This window comes from Camarhynchus parvulus, chromosome 7 (assembly GCF_901933205.1).
Source record: "Camarhynchus parvulus chromosome 7, STF_HiC, whole genome shotgun sequence".
Taxonomy (NCBI): domain Eukaryota; kingdom Metazoa; phylum Chordata; class Aves; order Passeriformes; family Thraupidae; genus Camarhynchus; species Camarhynchus parvulus.
The window spans coordinates 18922806-18936497 of record NC_044577.1 but is presented as its reverse complement, the minus strand read 5'-3'; the positions used below and the strand labels follow the sequence as shown (position 1 = coordinate 18936497).

The window sequence follows — 13692 nt, the reverse complement described above, 5'->3', positions numbered from 1 at the left end:
GTATGTTATAATTGAAAACGATTCATTGCTGTTTCTCTGTTTCCCAAAGCACCAGGGAGAGTTTCAGACATAACCAGGTGCTGAAACAGCCTGTTTGCTAGTGCCATTGTGTTTACTGTGTGCTAGATGAGAAACACCTGGGCCTTCTGCTGCTTTAAAGCTGGAAGTGAGTTGGAGACAGCCTAGCTTCAGACTAGCAGGTGGCTGGCTGTGTTGGCAAGAAAGGAGAGGAAAATGAAAGTATTAGTCACCAAAAAAACTGACCAGCAGCTAAGCTTGAAGCTAGAATATTCTCAGTAGCTTTCAGTGCGTGCTTCATGAGCACTTTCAGCTTAAAGAAAAACACAGTGGAATAAGTAAAATCTGACCTGTGAAACTGGTATAAGGATGTTACTACCATGCAAATTGAGATACTGCAGGCTACTCCTTTTCCACCTCTCCTTTGAATTGGGGTTCCTGAGGCAGCTGTGTAACACTTCTGTCTAGGTTTGTGTGAAATTACACAGCTCTTACTGGAATCTCACATCTTCCCAGACAGTCAGCTGCTTGCATGTGCTCACACTCTTGTAGGTACACAGACATGCATGCACACAGACTGAGCACAGATGTTTGGTTCTTTAGCTGGGATCTTCTGATCCAGGGGGCAGATGGCTAATTAGGAAACACATGGATGTACTTATTTGTAAAAATGCATTAAAGTTTTTCTGCATCCTGTGCACTATATATGAGGAGGGCTGAGAGGAGGTATTTTGGCTCTTTTCTCAATCTTTTCTTTCTTATAAACAGAACTAGCACAGATATCTGTATTTCTAGGCAAGTAAGAGAGGTCTTTCATTGCATCAGAAAATTACCAATGACAGTTTTGTTTTTGGGAAGCAGCAAGAATGCCAGAAATTGTACCCTTTGTAGAGTTTATTTAGATTACCACTGAGCTGCAGAGGACTTACAGATGCCAATGTCAACCTCCCTGCTCCAGTTTCCTTTCTAAACCTCACAAATGATACCTCTTTGAGGTTTTGTTAATGCAAACAGGGTAAGAGCAAGATGCCCTTAGGGAGCTGTGTCATCAGCTCTGCTTAACCCTACAATGTACAAGCCTCATTTAGCATTTGATGACTCCAAAGATATTGTCATAATGCCTGGTCCCTCCTGTGCTGTGAGTTGGTGAACAAACATGACAAACATTCAAATGGATAGACACACAAACTGTATGTTTAAAAACACTTGTTCTTTTCTTTAAGGAGTATTTTTTTCATTCTTAAACAGTTTTGCTTCCCTTCTCAGTCCTTCCTTGAAGCCAATGGGCCATTCACTGAATTTCTGTAAATGAAATAAGCTGGTTTTTCTACTTCCATGATCTCAGATAGGAAAAATGGTGGCATTCCTGCTCATAGGATTTCACCTGACCTCTGCTTTCCGTTTTATATTGAGAAATGGAGGGAGGACCCAATTTCACCACTGCATTTCTGCTGCTGGAGACTGCAGTAAATGAGTGTGCTTAAGGGAAGGCTCAGTCAGATGAGGACTGGTTGGATTTGCAAAGGGGAAATCATACTTGGCCAACCTGATAACCTTCTATGATGAAATTACTGGCTTGTAATTACATAATTACTGGATTATTGGGCAGAGTGCACCCTCAGCAAGTTTGCTCATGTTCCCACCTGTGAGGAATGTCTGATACACCACAGGGTTGTGCTGCCATCCAAAGGGAAGGAACCTCAACAGGCTGGAGATACAGCAAACAGGAGCCTCAGAAGTTCAGCAAAAGCAGTGCAGAGCCCTGCAGCAGTATTTTCTGGGGGCTGACCACCAGGAAAGCAGCCTTGCACCACAGGAACTGGGGGTTCCAGCGGACACTGGGGTGAACATGAGCCAGTTCTGTGCCCTCGTGGTAACAAAGGCTGCTGGAACCCTGGGCTGCCTTAGGAGGGGGTGGGCAGGGGGCTCAGACAGGTGACCCTGCCTTTCTACCAGCCCTGCTGAGGCCACATGCAGAGCACTGTCCAGTTCTGGCCTCCCAGCAGCAGAGAGGCACAAAGCTACTGGAGACAGTCCAGCAGCAGTCACTGAGATTGATCTGGGGACTGGACACCTCTCACATGAGGAAAGGTTGAGACAGCAGGATAGTTTAGCACAGAAAAGAGAAAGCTCAAAATGGGTATTCTCAATGTAGAAATACATGAAGGGAGAATGTAAAGAAGGCTGAGCCAGGGCTTGTCCATTGACAGGAATGCAGCAGCTGGCAGTGTGCTGTGTGCTCCCTGTCACAAGCAAAGTGGGTACCCTGGTGATCCCTCTGCCTTGTCATGCTTTAACCCCAGCTGCCAACAAAGCCCCAAGAAGCTGCTCACTCACTTCCCACCAGTGAGATGGAGGAGAGAATCAGGAGTGTAGAAGGGAGAGAACTCTTGGGCTGAGATAAAAAACAGTTCAATAGGTTAAGGCAAGGGCTGTGCACACAAGCAAAGCCAAACAAGGCTTTCATCCACCACTTCCTGTGGGCTGGCAGGTGTTCAGCCATCTCCAGGACAGCAGGGCTCTATTTGTAATGGTGACCTGGGAAATGCAAACACCAGCACTCTAAACATGATCCCCTTCCTCCTTCTTCCCCCAGGTTTGTATGCTGAGCTTGTCACCATATGGTGTGGAGTATCCCTGGCGGCAGCTGTCCCAGCTGTGTCCCCTTCTAACTCCTTGTGCAGCTCCATTCTCTTCACTGAGGGCTGTGTGAGGAGCAGAAAATGCTTTTGCTCAGTGTGAGCACTGCTCAGCAATAACAGAAACATCCTGAAATTACTAACACTGTTTCCAGCACAAATCCAGAATATAGCCCTACCTACCATGAAGAGAACTAAGTCTGTGCAAGCCCAAACCAGTGTATCCCTTAATCAATGAAAAATGCATTTATTTATTTGAATATGCAAATACTTTAGTGTGACATAAAAAAAGTTCTTTGATTTTTTCAAGACCCTTTTATTTCCAGACCAAAGCCTTGATGTTTGTCAATCCCTGTATGGCCCATTTACTTAAGAGTTGGACTCGATGAGCCTTGTGGGTTCCTTACAACTCAGAATATTCTGTGCATCTCTTCCTGATGGCTACCCTTAGATAAAGCCAGAGGCAGTTTCATTGTTCTCAGCTGTACTGTAGGCAATGCATGTGGGAGTCATAGTTGGCAGAGATGAACCATGGCATACATGAGCTTGTGTCTCCCAAATCCTTTTCCTCTATGAAACAGCAATTCTAAATCTTCAGCTCTATTAGTTTGCATGTCAGCAAAGATGACTCACTGGAGTGGCAGCAGGCCAGGAAGTCTAGTTTTGCTCTCCTTTGCTAAAATACAAAATAGCAAAATTTGGTGCCTGATTAATATTACATAAATATGCAAATTTTGCTAGCATAATGGCTGAGAGGTATAAAATCAGTGTGCATGTAATGTAAAAGCAAGGCTGTAATTTGTAAGAAAACTTCCCCCACACAGGAGGGTGAATACCCCAGACAGGCTGGCAGGGACGTCACTTCCCAGGCCCTGCTGCGCTGCCCCTTTGCCCAAGGGCCACTTCATTGTGCATAGAGGTGCTCATGGAGAATTCAGAATGTATCAAATGCTGTTGCTTGAAGGGTGTTTAACAGCAGGGCTAAGACAAAAGAAACTGGCAATTAGGTATATATTTAGCAGTCTTTCTGCAGGCATCTGGAGTTCATTTCAGCAATAATTCAAAAACCCCAGGATACTTTCTGCCTCCTGCTGCTAAGTGAATGTAGGAGTAAAGCTGCTATTTTCACTGACAAGACATTTTGCTTGTGAGATTCTCCCACTTGCACATAATCACTGTTCTAGCAAATTACAACATAGAACACAACTCTCCATGAGTCAGGGGGAACATCATGCCTTCTCAGGTGAACCAGGATTGTAGGGAGAATGAAAGCAATCTCAACCAAAAATTAATATAAATTATACAAGCCCTTGGCTAGTCTAATCGGGCTGGGTAAAGCAGTTAGTTCAAGCTCTCAGGGAAGCTGGGCTTATATTTATTTACTAGGTTAAGACACCAAGCCAGATAAATTGAGGCTCTTTCAAATTGCTCTGACTAGTTACTAGCATGCAGTTTTCTGGAGTTTTTCGCTTCTTTTGATTACTTTTATAATGAGTTTATATTGTCTGGGAGGTAAAAACCTGTGCTTCAGGGAGGTGTTGCTGACAAGTATTGCTGTCAAAAGATGAGGACACAAACAAACAGCCTTGGCTTTCATGGGTTGACCTGTGTGTTCTCAGTATGCACGTATTACATACATACACCGAGAAATATAAAATAGTGCCTTAACAGTGCAGATTTAAGTGAAAGCCTGATTGAAGCAGATTATAAAGAGCAGCGATCATGTTCTGCATATGCTGTCCCACAAGTTCTCATCTAAGCAAATTTGGTATAATCCAGGTAGTCCTTATTATGCCCTTCTGATCTTGATCCCTTTGTACACTGTCAGTGTCCAGAGTATTGTATCACATTAAAAGCTGTGAAGATGGACAGTCAACTACTTTGATTAGTTGGTATAGTCTTGTTTCATGCCAGTAGGTACATCTTAGCTGGATCTTCTTTTTCTGAGTCTGTTTGGAAATATCCTGGGGAAAAAATGGAAAAAAAAAATCTCACTGTTAAAATTTAAAGCTGTTTCAGGTGTATGTCTCCTCATCAACTGCAGTGTGTGACTTCTAAATGAGATTTTGGTGTCTTATATATACCTTATATAAGTATGGGTCAGCCGATCCTCAGAAGATCAACTTTGTTCCTTGCTATTCTTTCCTTTTTAAAGCTTGTTCATGACATTACACACAGTCTGGCTCATGGCTGATAATTAATTGCCTTTACATGGCAGTGAGTATCTGCACGAACCAGACAAGCCTGGTGTGATTTTTCATGAGTTACAGTTAACTTGTGTTCACCGTGGTGAGCTCTAATGAACCTTAGTTACTCATTCCCAGAGCTGCAGTCATCTCTGCATGACTGGCGGAACAGCTCCTCCTGTGTTCCACCACTGGCTGAACACCGGTGTGGGCCATAGCCCTGTCCTTAGTGCACACACTGTGTTTCCAGACAGTGATACAGTACTGCCAGTTTGAACTGCTCTCTGTCCTTTCATTTATCCTGGAATCAGCTTCTCTCTGAGCAAACAGGGCAGTGCAGAACCCCCATAAGAAGCAGCTGCTACAAAGATTTGCTGACCCTCTCGTTTTGTTCTTTAGCTGATATTGGCTGGGTTTGTACAGCTCTTAACAAGCGGTGAAGTTGAATTGTTGTCTTTCATGCTGGTTTTCTTTCCTGGCACGTTTTCTCCTGACTGGCCCTTGGAGTACGTGTGTTGTGTGGGAAGACAGCATGGGGACCCCAGCAGAGTCACTCTGCTTCACTCCTCTGAACATACTGGTGAAACAGAAAGCTCCAACCTACCCTTTAAAGCACCCTACAGTGCCAAAGCAATACATAGGCAGTGGTTAAAGCAGAGTCCTGGTCAGGTTCTTCACATAGTGAGAATTCAGGTAGCTAGATGAATCTCAGCTGCCCAGACCTTGCCTGCCCTCTGAATGAGCACAATTGTTTTGCAATGGTTTTAGTTACTCTTGTTGGACTGTAAACCTTTCTAGCCTAGCTAGGATAATAAAATAACTTTTCTGTTAAGATGATCTCTTCTGACACTGTCTCAAGCTCATTTTGCTCAGAATATTGTCTAAACCAGAGCACAATCACATGTTGCTTGTGGGTAGCAGATACTGAAAGAATAAATTATGATTTTGATACTTGATTTCTGATGCTGTTCATACTGTCATTGAGTGGATGCTGTAGAACTAGCAAAAATTATCTGATGTGCTTACATTTCAGCCTGTTTGTAGTTTCAGCAGGCAACTTATAATCAACCACTTTATCAAGAGCATTTAATAACAAGGTTTTGGGAAACTAGCAATAGTATATTCAAAGAACTCATAGACTTCAATTTATGGACTAAAAATAAGGTTTAATTAACTAAGTCTCTATAAACTTGCTCACAACTCTTGCCTTAGCTCCTTAGCAGAGTGTATATAGTGTTGTCATCCCATCTGCTTCTGACTGAACATTATCAGATGTTGTCCTTCCTAATGCCTAGTTATTTTATTTCCTCCAATATTTTACAGCATTTGTGAACTCAGGCCTCTGGAGTTTTACAAGAAGCAAGGGTGAAATCTTTGGAGTACAGGTTAATACTAATCCAGCTATTTACAGGGAAGCTATAAGAAATGGAAAGGTTAGAGGTGTCATTCACCATTATGGGCTTGCAATGTAAATAACAAAATGTGGCATTTGCTCAGAGTTGCCATTTTTAAAATTTTCATGTGATCATAGCAGGAAAAAATTATATGAAAAAAGATTTCATCAGACTTCCAAAGCCATTCTTATCCTCATTTTTAGTTTCTACAGACTGTACTCTGTGGCTATAATAATGCTTTCTGTTGTCAAGGATAGCCTATGCAGTTGGTGTTCTTGCTTTTTTTTTAATTAAGAAAAATGTCCTGTCTAAAGCCTGTGCTCCAACTGGAAACAGGACAGACACCTATGCAGTGGCCCTTCTCTTGCTCAGAATTATTCTGCCATAGATGTGTCAGGGCAAGGGAAGCAGCATGGTTGTTTTTCTTGTGGCCGGACATCTTAGCTACTTTTAAATCAGCTCAGGTAGGTAGTTTGAACTTGTGCAAACATTCTGCCTCTTCTCAGCCCCTTTTCTCTTAGAGATATCTTTAGCACCAGGGTTTGCTGTTACTGCCACATGTTTTGTGGTGCTACAGAGTCAATACAAAAGGAGAACAATGCTACTGCAAGCTTCTGACAGATGTGGGATGTAAAAATCATAGCTGTGCAAAAGCAGGAGAGTAAGTTAAATTACCAGCTTGAAATAGTCAATGAATTTTGACCACCATGATCAGCAGCCATGATGGGGCTGGCATCTCATTTGTGTTCAGCTGGGAGGGGGTCATGGTGGCTGAGCACCCTGGGAGAAACCCAACCCCATGTAAATGAGCACATTCCATAGCTTTCATCGGGGCTGCACAATGGCAGAGCTTGACCCATAATATCTCTGAAAACATAAATAATTATTAAGAAAATTGGATTAAACTGAAAACTGTTTAGGGATGATTTCAAGGACATTGATGTTGCATGTAGTTAAGCACAACTGCATTAGTTTTACTCAACAGAAAGGGGCAGGAGAGTGACTTTTTTATACTCTAATACTCTGTTTTGCAAAGATTGGAAACAATATAGTTTACAACAAATGCTTTTCCTCCTTGGAGAACAACATGCACTCCAGGAAAATGGATCTTGATATATGTTCTCTGTTGCTCATATAAAAGTTTTATATGTGCCTGAAGATTTTCAGATTTGGAAGTGTCATTCTTAGCATAACACAGTTCTTCAGTACCTGTGAGTTATTATCACAGGTACTGAAGAACTGAGTTATTATATGGGCCTTTACACAAGCATTTTCCCATAAAACACAACTGATACAACATCTTGCTGAGTGTAGTTACATTCTGCTAGGAATCTTGAGTTCTCTCTGTAACCTGATGTCTATGAAGGACTCTTCTGAGGTTTGAGTTTGGGTTTGAAAGTGCCTATGACCTTGTATCTTTGTTTTTTCTATCCACAAGAGTGTAAATGCTACTATTCATACCAGTGGCTGCAAAATCAGCTAATGGGCAGTAACTGCTGATGAGAAGGAATTGAGTGAAAAGCACAGCTGAAACCAGGACAGTGACAGCTTGTCTTCTACAGTACATCAAACATGAATAATTTCCTGCCTGCTCCATCATTTTAGTTAAGTAATTGGAAATCCTATTGATCTGCACACAGGACTTAAAATAACACAGTCTCAGCAGCAGGGCTGTAATTTCTGCAAAGACATACTGTTCCTGATTAGCATTAGGACAGGAGCCACCCATCCCCACAGCAGCTGGGCATGTATTGGTGCCATGTCAGGAGATCCTCTGATGTGGGGCTGCTGAGGGTGAGCAGAATGCCATGTGGTGGTGACCTCACTGATAAAATTGAAGTGTGTGGATTTAATGTTGCTCTGAATACTGACTCAATAGGTTATATTCTTTCTGTCACTGCATTTTGCAGAGATCTTTCATCAGCTCTCTAAAAGAAGGAGGGTAATGAGCATCACCAACCAAACAATCTGATGAATCAGTCTGAGATGCTGTTGAAAGATCATCTCTCTCTCTCCCCCCCCCCCAATCCTTTCCCTGTTTCATTGCTTCTGTGTGGGTGACTGATTCATCTGACTGTTCTCTGTTCACAGTGGGTCTCTGCTACTTCTCTTGTATTTGCCATGCACTGATACTCTGGAGGGCTGAAAATGTAAGAGACAGCAGGATCTGGAAAGGGAAACAAGCTTGTTCTCCCACTCAGCAAGAACCAAGAAGCAGAACAGTGATATAGACATAGCAGCTGGCCAAGCTGAAACTCAGATGAAAAACTTGGCAGTATAGCCCTTAATGTACTGGATTTGCTGGCTAGATAAAGAGCTAGAGACTAGAGGAAAAACCTCTGTTACTGTTGGTGAGTTGCAGGTGATTGTTTAGTAGTTGTTGAAAATGTGTTCATTTTATTCTGAGTGTTTAATTAGAGTGGTAGTACAGTACATACAGGATTGGCTCTCCCAGTGGCTCAGATATTGTGGCAGCGTTCCTGAAAAAAATACCACAGATTTCTGTAAGAGTAAATTGGAACTTAAGTGGTGAATTTCTTTTTATTTGCTTTCATCAGCCATACTGCTTAATTCAAGATGCTAAACTGAGTGCTTCACACAGCCAGATGCACAAACCTCCTTGAAATGCATTTAACTAGGGAAGAATACTTTCCATGAAATTGTGTTGTGTTCTCCAGCTATCAAAATCTTCCAGGGACTCAGAAAACAAACAGTCCAGAAACTATTTTCAAAAGCAGAAGCTAACATTTAGTTGCAAATTGCAAAGATCTGAGAAATGCTGGCAAAAGTTTTCAGAAAGGTAGAGCACTTGCAGCTTAAAGTAATTTTCCCCTGTGAGATCAAGTCCAGCTGTTTCAAGTCAGATACCCAAGAATCAAAGCTTCCACCATTCATTATGAAAAGCTGGGATTTAATCACTGGAGAGCTTTGAAAAGTCCCAGCAAGTGTGTTTACAGATTTAAGTGCTTTTCTGACTATTTGAATCCAATATTTATTTGCATATGCATCTTATAGGCACTTTCTCCTCCATCTATTTTGTGCTGCTATTTCCAGTCCCTATTACTTGTGTAGTTGATTGAAATGCTTCCATTGAATACTTGAAGCAGTGAAATTGATGGAAAGTGGTCTAACCTGTCTTTCCTCCCCTTCTTCCTCAGTCTCTGCAAGTAGAATTTCTCCATATATTCTGACTCATAACCTTATGAATTTTCCCCCATTTCAGACTTTTAATATGAAATAACGTATTTAAGACTTTATTTGCTTACCTCTATTTCTTCTATAATTTCCTGTATTTTTCACTCAGCTTCTGCTCTGTAGGTGCTTGGACATAGCCTTAGTTCCATGTGAACGCCTAGCCTGCACATCAGACCACTGAACACTCTTAGCATTGCTGGGCAATTAATGAGATCTTTTTTGCAGCTTGAATGTAGAATTCCAGTCCGGTCCTTAGTTTGCCAGACATAACAGGTTAGACAGCAGTCTGCTTTTTCATCGAGGCTTATTTCCCTATCTAATACACAATATATGAGTCATTTGCACATGGGACTGGTTATGACACCAAAAGCACTCTTTTTGGCCTTGCTTTCTTCCTGACTTCTGCAAGAGTGGATTAACTTATCTCTAATGCTGCTTTTTTTACTTGACTTCTGTGGAAGTCCCCAGAGATGAATTTGGTCCAGTTAATAAAGTATAAACAGAAACCTGCAGAAGCTTCCTTTACAATTCTGTGGCATTTGAAGTTTTAGGTATAGAGACAGTTGAGTGTAAACAATGGTAACTTTATATACAGGAGTTGTTGATTTCAAGTTTGAATTTGATATAATGGTTAGAACTGCAGTAAGCACTGGTGAAGTTGAGCAGTGCTGACTCCATGTCTGTTTTGATATGATGAGTGTCCCTTTGAACTGTAAAGTGGGGTGTTGCCATGACAAATGTAGCTGCCACTGGCAGAGAAAATTGCACAAAGCTGAGACTGAAGAGTTCCACCTGACAGAAGCAATAATATGATGGGCTTTTTGCAAACTGGAAAACATTTTCTAATGCTCACACCATAAACAGAAGACAGTGTAAAAACACTGTCTAGGAAGGTTATAGAGCATTCAACTTCTGTAAGAAGGCAAAAATGAAAAGGTAGAAGTACTATGAATTACCCATACAGTGTTGAGTCTAGTGTATCAGAAATCACTGGTTGATTTTTGATCAATGGTGTTACACACATGGGGTGTGTATCATTACCACTAAATGTGGTATTCCGGATTTGTTGTCTGTACATATTTCATAGTAGTACTACTTTTTTTTTTTATTGGTTTTATGTTGCTGGGAAGGGCTGTGGCAAATGTGGTTGTTTATTGGAACAACTAGAGACCGGTATCCGTAATTTCTCCGCGGAGCTGAGCGCTGCTCTGTGCCCGTGCGGGGTCCCGGTGCCGGCCGGGCTGAACGCGCCATCTAGTGCTCAGCAGGGATGGCAGAGTTAAAACAGGAGCGAAGAGCAGAAAGGCAGCGGAGTTTTTAATGAATTTCTGCATCAGCAGGGAAAGTGGATGAAGTTTGACAAATCCTCATATTGCCTTATTTTTCTCGCCCTAATTAACAGCGCTTCCTATATAGTTATTTGTTTTTTAAAATGCCATTGTTTCTATTGTCTGTTCTCCACTCCGCTCTCAGGCTGTTTGCTAAGATAGATTGAAATCACCTGCTGTGGCAGAGTATTTGAGCAGAAAGTTAGTGCTGTATTCATAAAGCTTCAGAAGTCATTATGCATCAGTTTAGTGCCTGCATGTGAAATGCTGATTCTCAAAAATTTATTTCAAATGTGTAGAACTGCCTGAATTTCTTGGAGTCATAGAATGATTTGGATTGCAAGGGATCTTTAAATGTCATTTAGCCCAAACCCCCTGCAATAAGCAGGGACTTCTTTGAGATCGGATTGCTCAGAGCCCTGTCCTACCTGACCTTGAATTTTTGCGGGGATGGGGAGCGTACCACCTCTCTGGGTAATCTGTTCCAGTGTTTTACCACTCTCATTGTAAAAATCCTCTTCTTTAGATCTAGTCTCAATCTACCCTCTTTTAGCTTAAAACCATTAGCCATTGTTTTATCACAACAGGCCCTACTAAAAAGTTTGTCCCCATGTTTTTATAAGCCCCCTTTAAGTAACAAAAGGCTGCAATGAGGTCTCCCATCCCTCACTGTCCATTGTCCACCTGTCCTGGATGTAACTGCCAAGCCTCACTCTTGGTTGTACATAAGTGGTCTGCAAATCGGATTTAGTGCAAAACAGTGGCTAATATGGGGGCCAGTAATTGTTGTTATCAATCAGGGAAGGAGTTATTTGGGTCAACCAACTCCTGCTAGCTGTATAGATAAAGAGAAGAAATGCACATTGAAGACCTTTGTTTTCTGTATGCAATGTTTACAAATCAAGTTAAATATTGAAAGCAAGATTTTGATGTTGTTTCTCTCTGGAGACACCTGTGTGATTCAGTCCAAGTCACTGTTTGAAAACCAGCTGTCTGTGTGGATCCTATCTAATGAAGTACTTGTTATTTTGATTTAAAAATAACTTCTTTGAGATTGTTGGCATAAGGAAATTGTTATTATTTTTCTGTCTTTTTTTTTCCTAGGATATTAAATACAACATTGTTTGAACTGTATGAAGCTCTGGGCAATTTTCCTGCCTTGTGGGTCTTCAATGTGCTGCTTATGGTTCTTCAAATTCTGCACTGTTTTTGGTCTTACCTAATCATAAAGGCAGCCTACAAAGCTATTTCAAAGGGCAAGGTAAGACAACACGGTTCTGTTTCATGATTTTAAGTTTTCCATTATCAGTAGAGGTCACTTTTTGTTTGGGTTAGTTTTTGTTTTCTAATCCATAACATGCTACTGAAGACACATCTTGTTTTAGATAAACTCTTCTTTCCTTTCCTGGAAACTTTTTCCCACTCCTAATGATTGTCAGATAGGTTAATAATACTCTGTATAGTGATTGTCTTCATATCTGCTTCTGCACTTCCTTTTTGCAATATAGTACACTGAACTAAACTACATTAGGGAAATCAGGTTAAAGAAACCCAACAAGTAAACTGCTTTCTTGGGGCTGCCAGTTCTGTTTTTCTTCTTTATAGTAGTTGTTAGCAAAATGTTCATTTCACAGCTGAAGTGATAGCAGTAATAATACAAAATGAAATTCTGCTGTGTTTGCTAGTAGCAAAATTACTGATCACAGCCTCTTCTGGGTTTTGGTATTAATGAGGTATTGCAAAGAGCTCTATATTTTCCTTCTAGTATTCCCAGAGCAAGACTGTCGGGGCTAGACAGTTCTAGTGTCTAGTGTCATGCTGCCTGTGGTACATTTGACAGGAAGATGTCACCCCCAGAAATACATTACAGTTGCTGTGCAGACACAGGGCTTGTGTGCAGATGGTAGAACTAATCCTTACAGATCATATAAAGTCAGGACACTTTGCCCTTAAAGAGCAGAGCATATTGATGTGACCGACCCCAAAGTGAATGGGATTGTTCTCCAGAAAATTGCTCTCTATGAATGTACTGGGGAGCTCAGCCATGCACTGGCAGAGCCCAGAATCTGCCACTCCATCTGTGAAAGACAGTGCATTCATGAGCTCTATTTTGCCTGGAAGGCATGCTTTAGTCTGCTCTGCTCTTAGATGTTATTAGCCTCAGCTGTCCTGTCTGAATTATACCAGTGACTTCAAAGACTGCTTCCTCCTGTCTCTTACTCTGCTTGTTTGTCCTTTCCCTTGTGCTGTGCTGGAAGGCTGGGAAGTGGAACCCCTTGCACGTAAGTTTCTTTAAATTTACTATGCAAAAGATTTATTCTGACAACACTGGTGTTTGTGGTTTGGGTTGCTTTGGTACTTTTAATTTCTGGTTTCTGCTTGGTATTTATGCATTGTTTGTATTTATAGATTTAAGTGAAGACTATCTTGAAAGGCTGTTTTTTTACTTCTTGGCTATGCATCACCTAAAACCATTCAAACCCACTTCTATCTGTAGTATCTGGGTGCTATTATGCTTCACCTTTTTTACATACAGAGATAGATAGATAGATAGATAGATAGATAGATAGATAGATAGATAGATAGATAGATCGATAGATCGATCGATCGATCAGTAGAGTGTGTATACACACACTTATATATGTATATATCTCAGCAGGATAAGCCTCGGCTCTGTCAGCATTCAGGATACACACTTGAGACTGTAATTCCTTCACCTTGTAGTTCTAAAAGTTGCACAGGAGAAAATTGAGATTGTACAGAGCTAAAGCAGAGTCAGACACTTGCAGTAACACAGTGACCAGGTTAGAGATGGATATATAGGACATATATACAGAGGATTAATTTTCCTTCAGATCTTAACTTCCTCACTTGCAATGCCATTCTTTCTATTTCTGCAATAAAAATAAGAACTGTTTTATGACACATTACA

The 13692-nt window shown here is 41.2% G+C and overlaps 1 protein-coding gene across 2 annotated transcripts in view; it reads left to right on the top strand.

Moving 5' to 3' along the window:
• The window catches only part of CERS6 (ceramide synthase 6), a 97219-nt gene that overhangs the window by 76027 nt on the left and 7500 nt on the right, over nucleotides 1–13692 (top strand). Inside the window, exons 9-10 of one of the 2 annotated variants that reach the window (XM_030952245.1) lie at nucleotides 11865–12021; nucleotides 13019–13042. In XM_030952245.1, coding sequence (XP_030808105.1) covers nucleotides 11865–12021; nucleotides 13019–13042 — 181 coding nt within the window. The remainder of the gene's footprint in view (nucleotides 1–11864; nucleotides 12022–13018; nucleotides 13043–13692) is intronic. The other variant, XM_030952247.1, reaches the window with a different exon arrangement.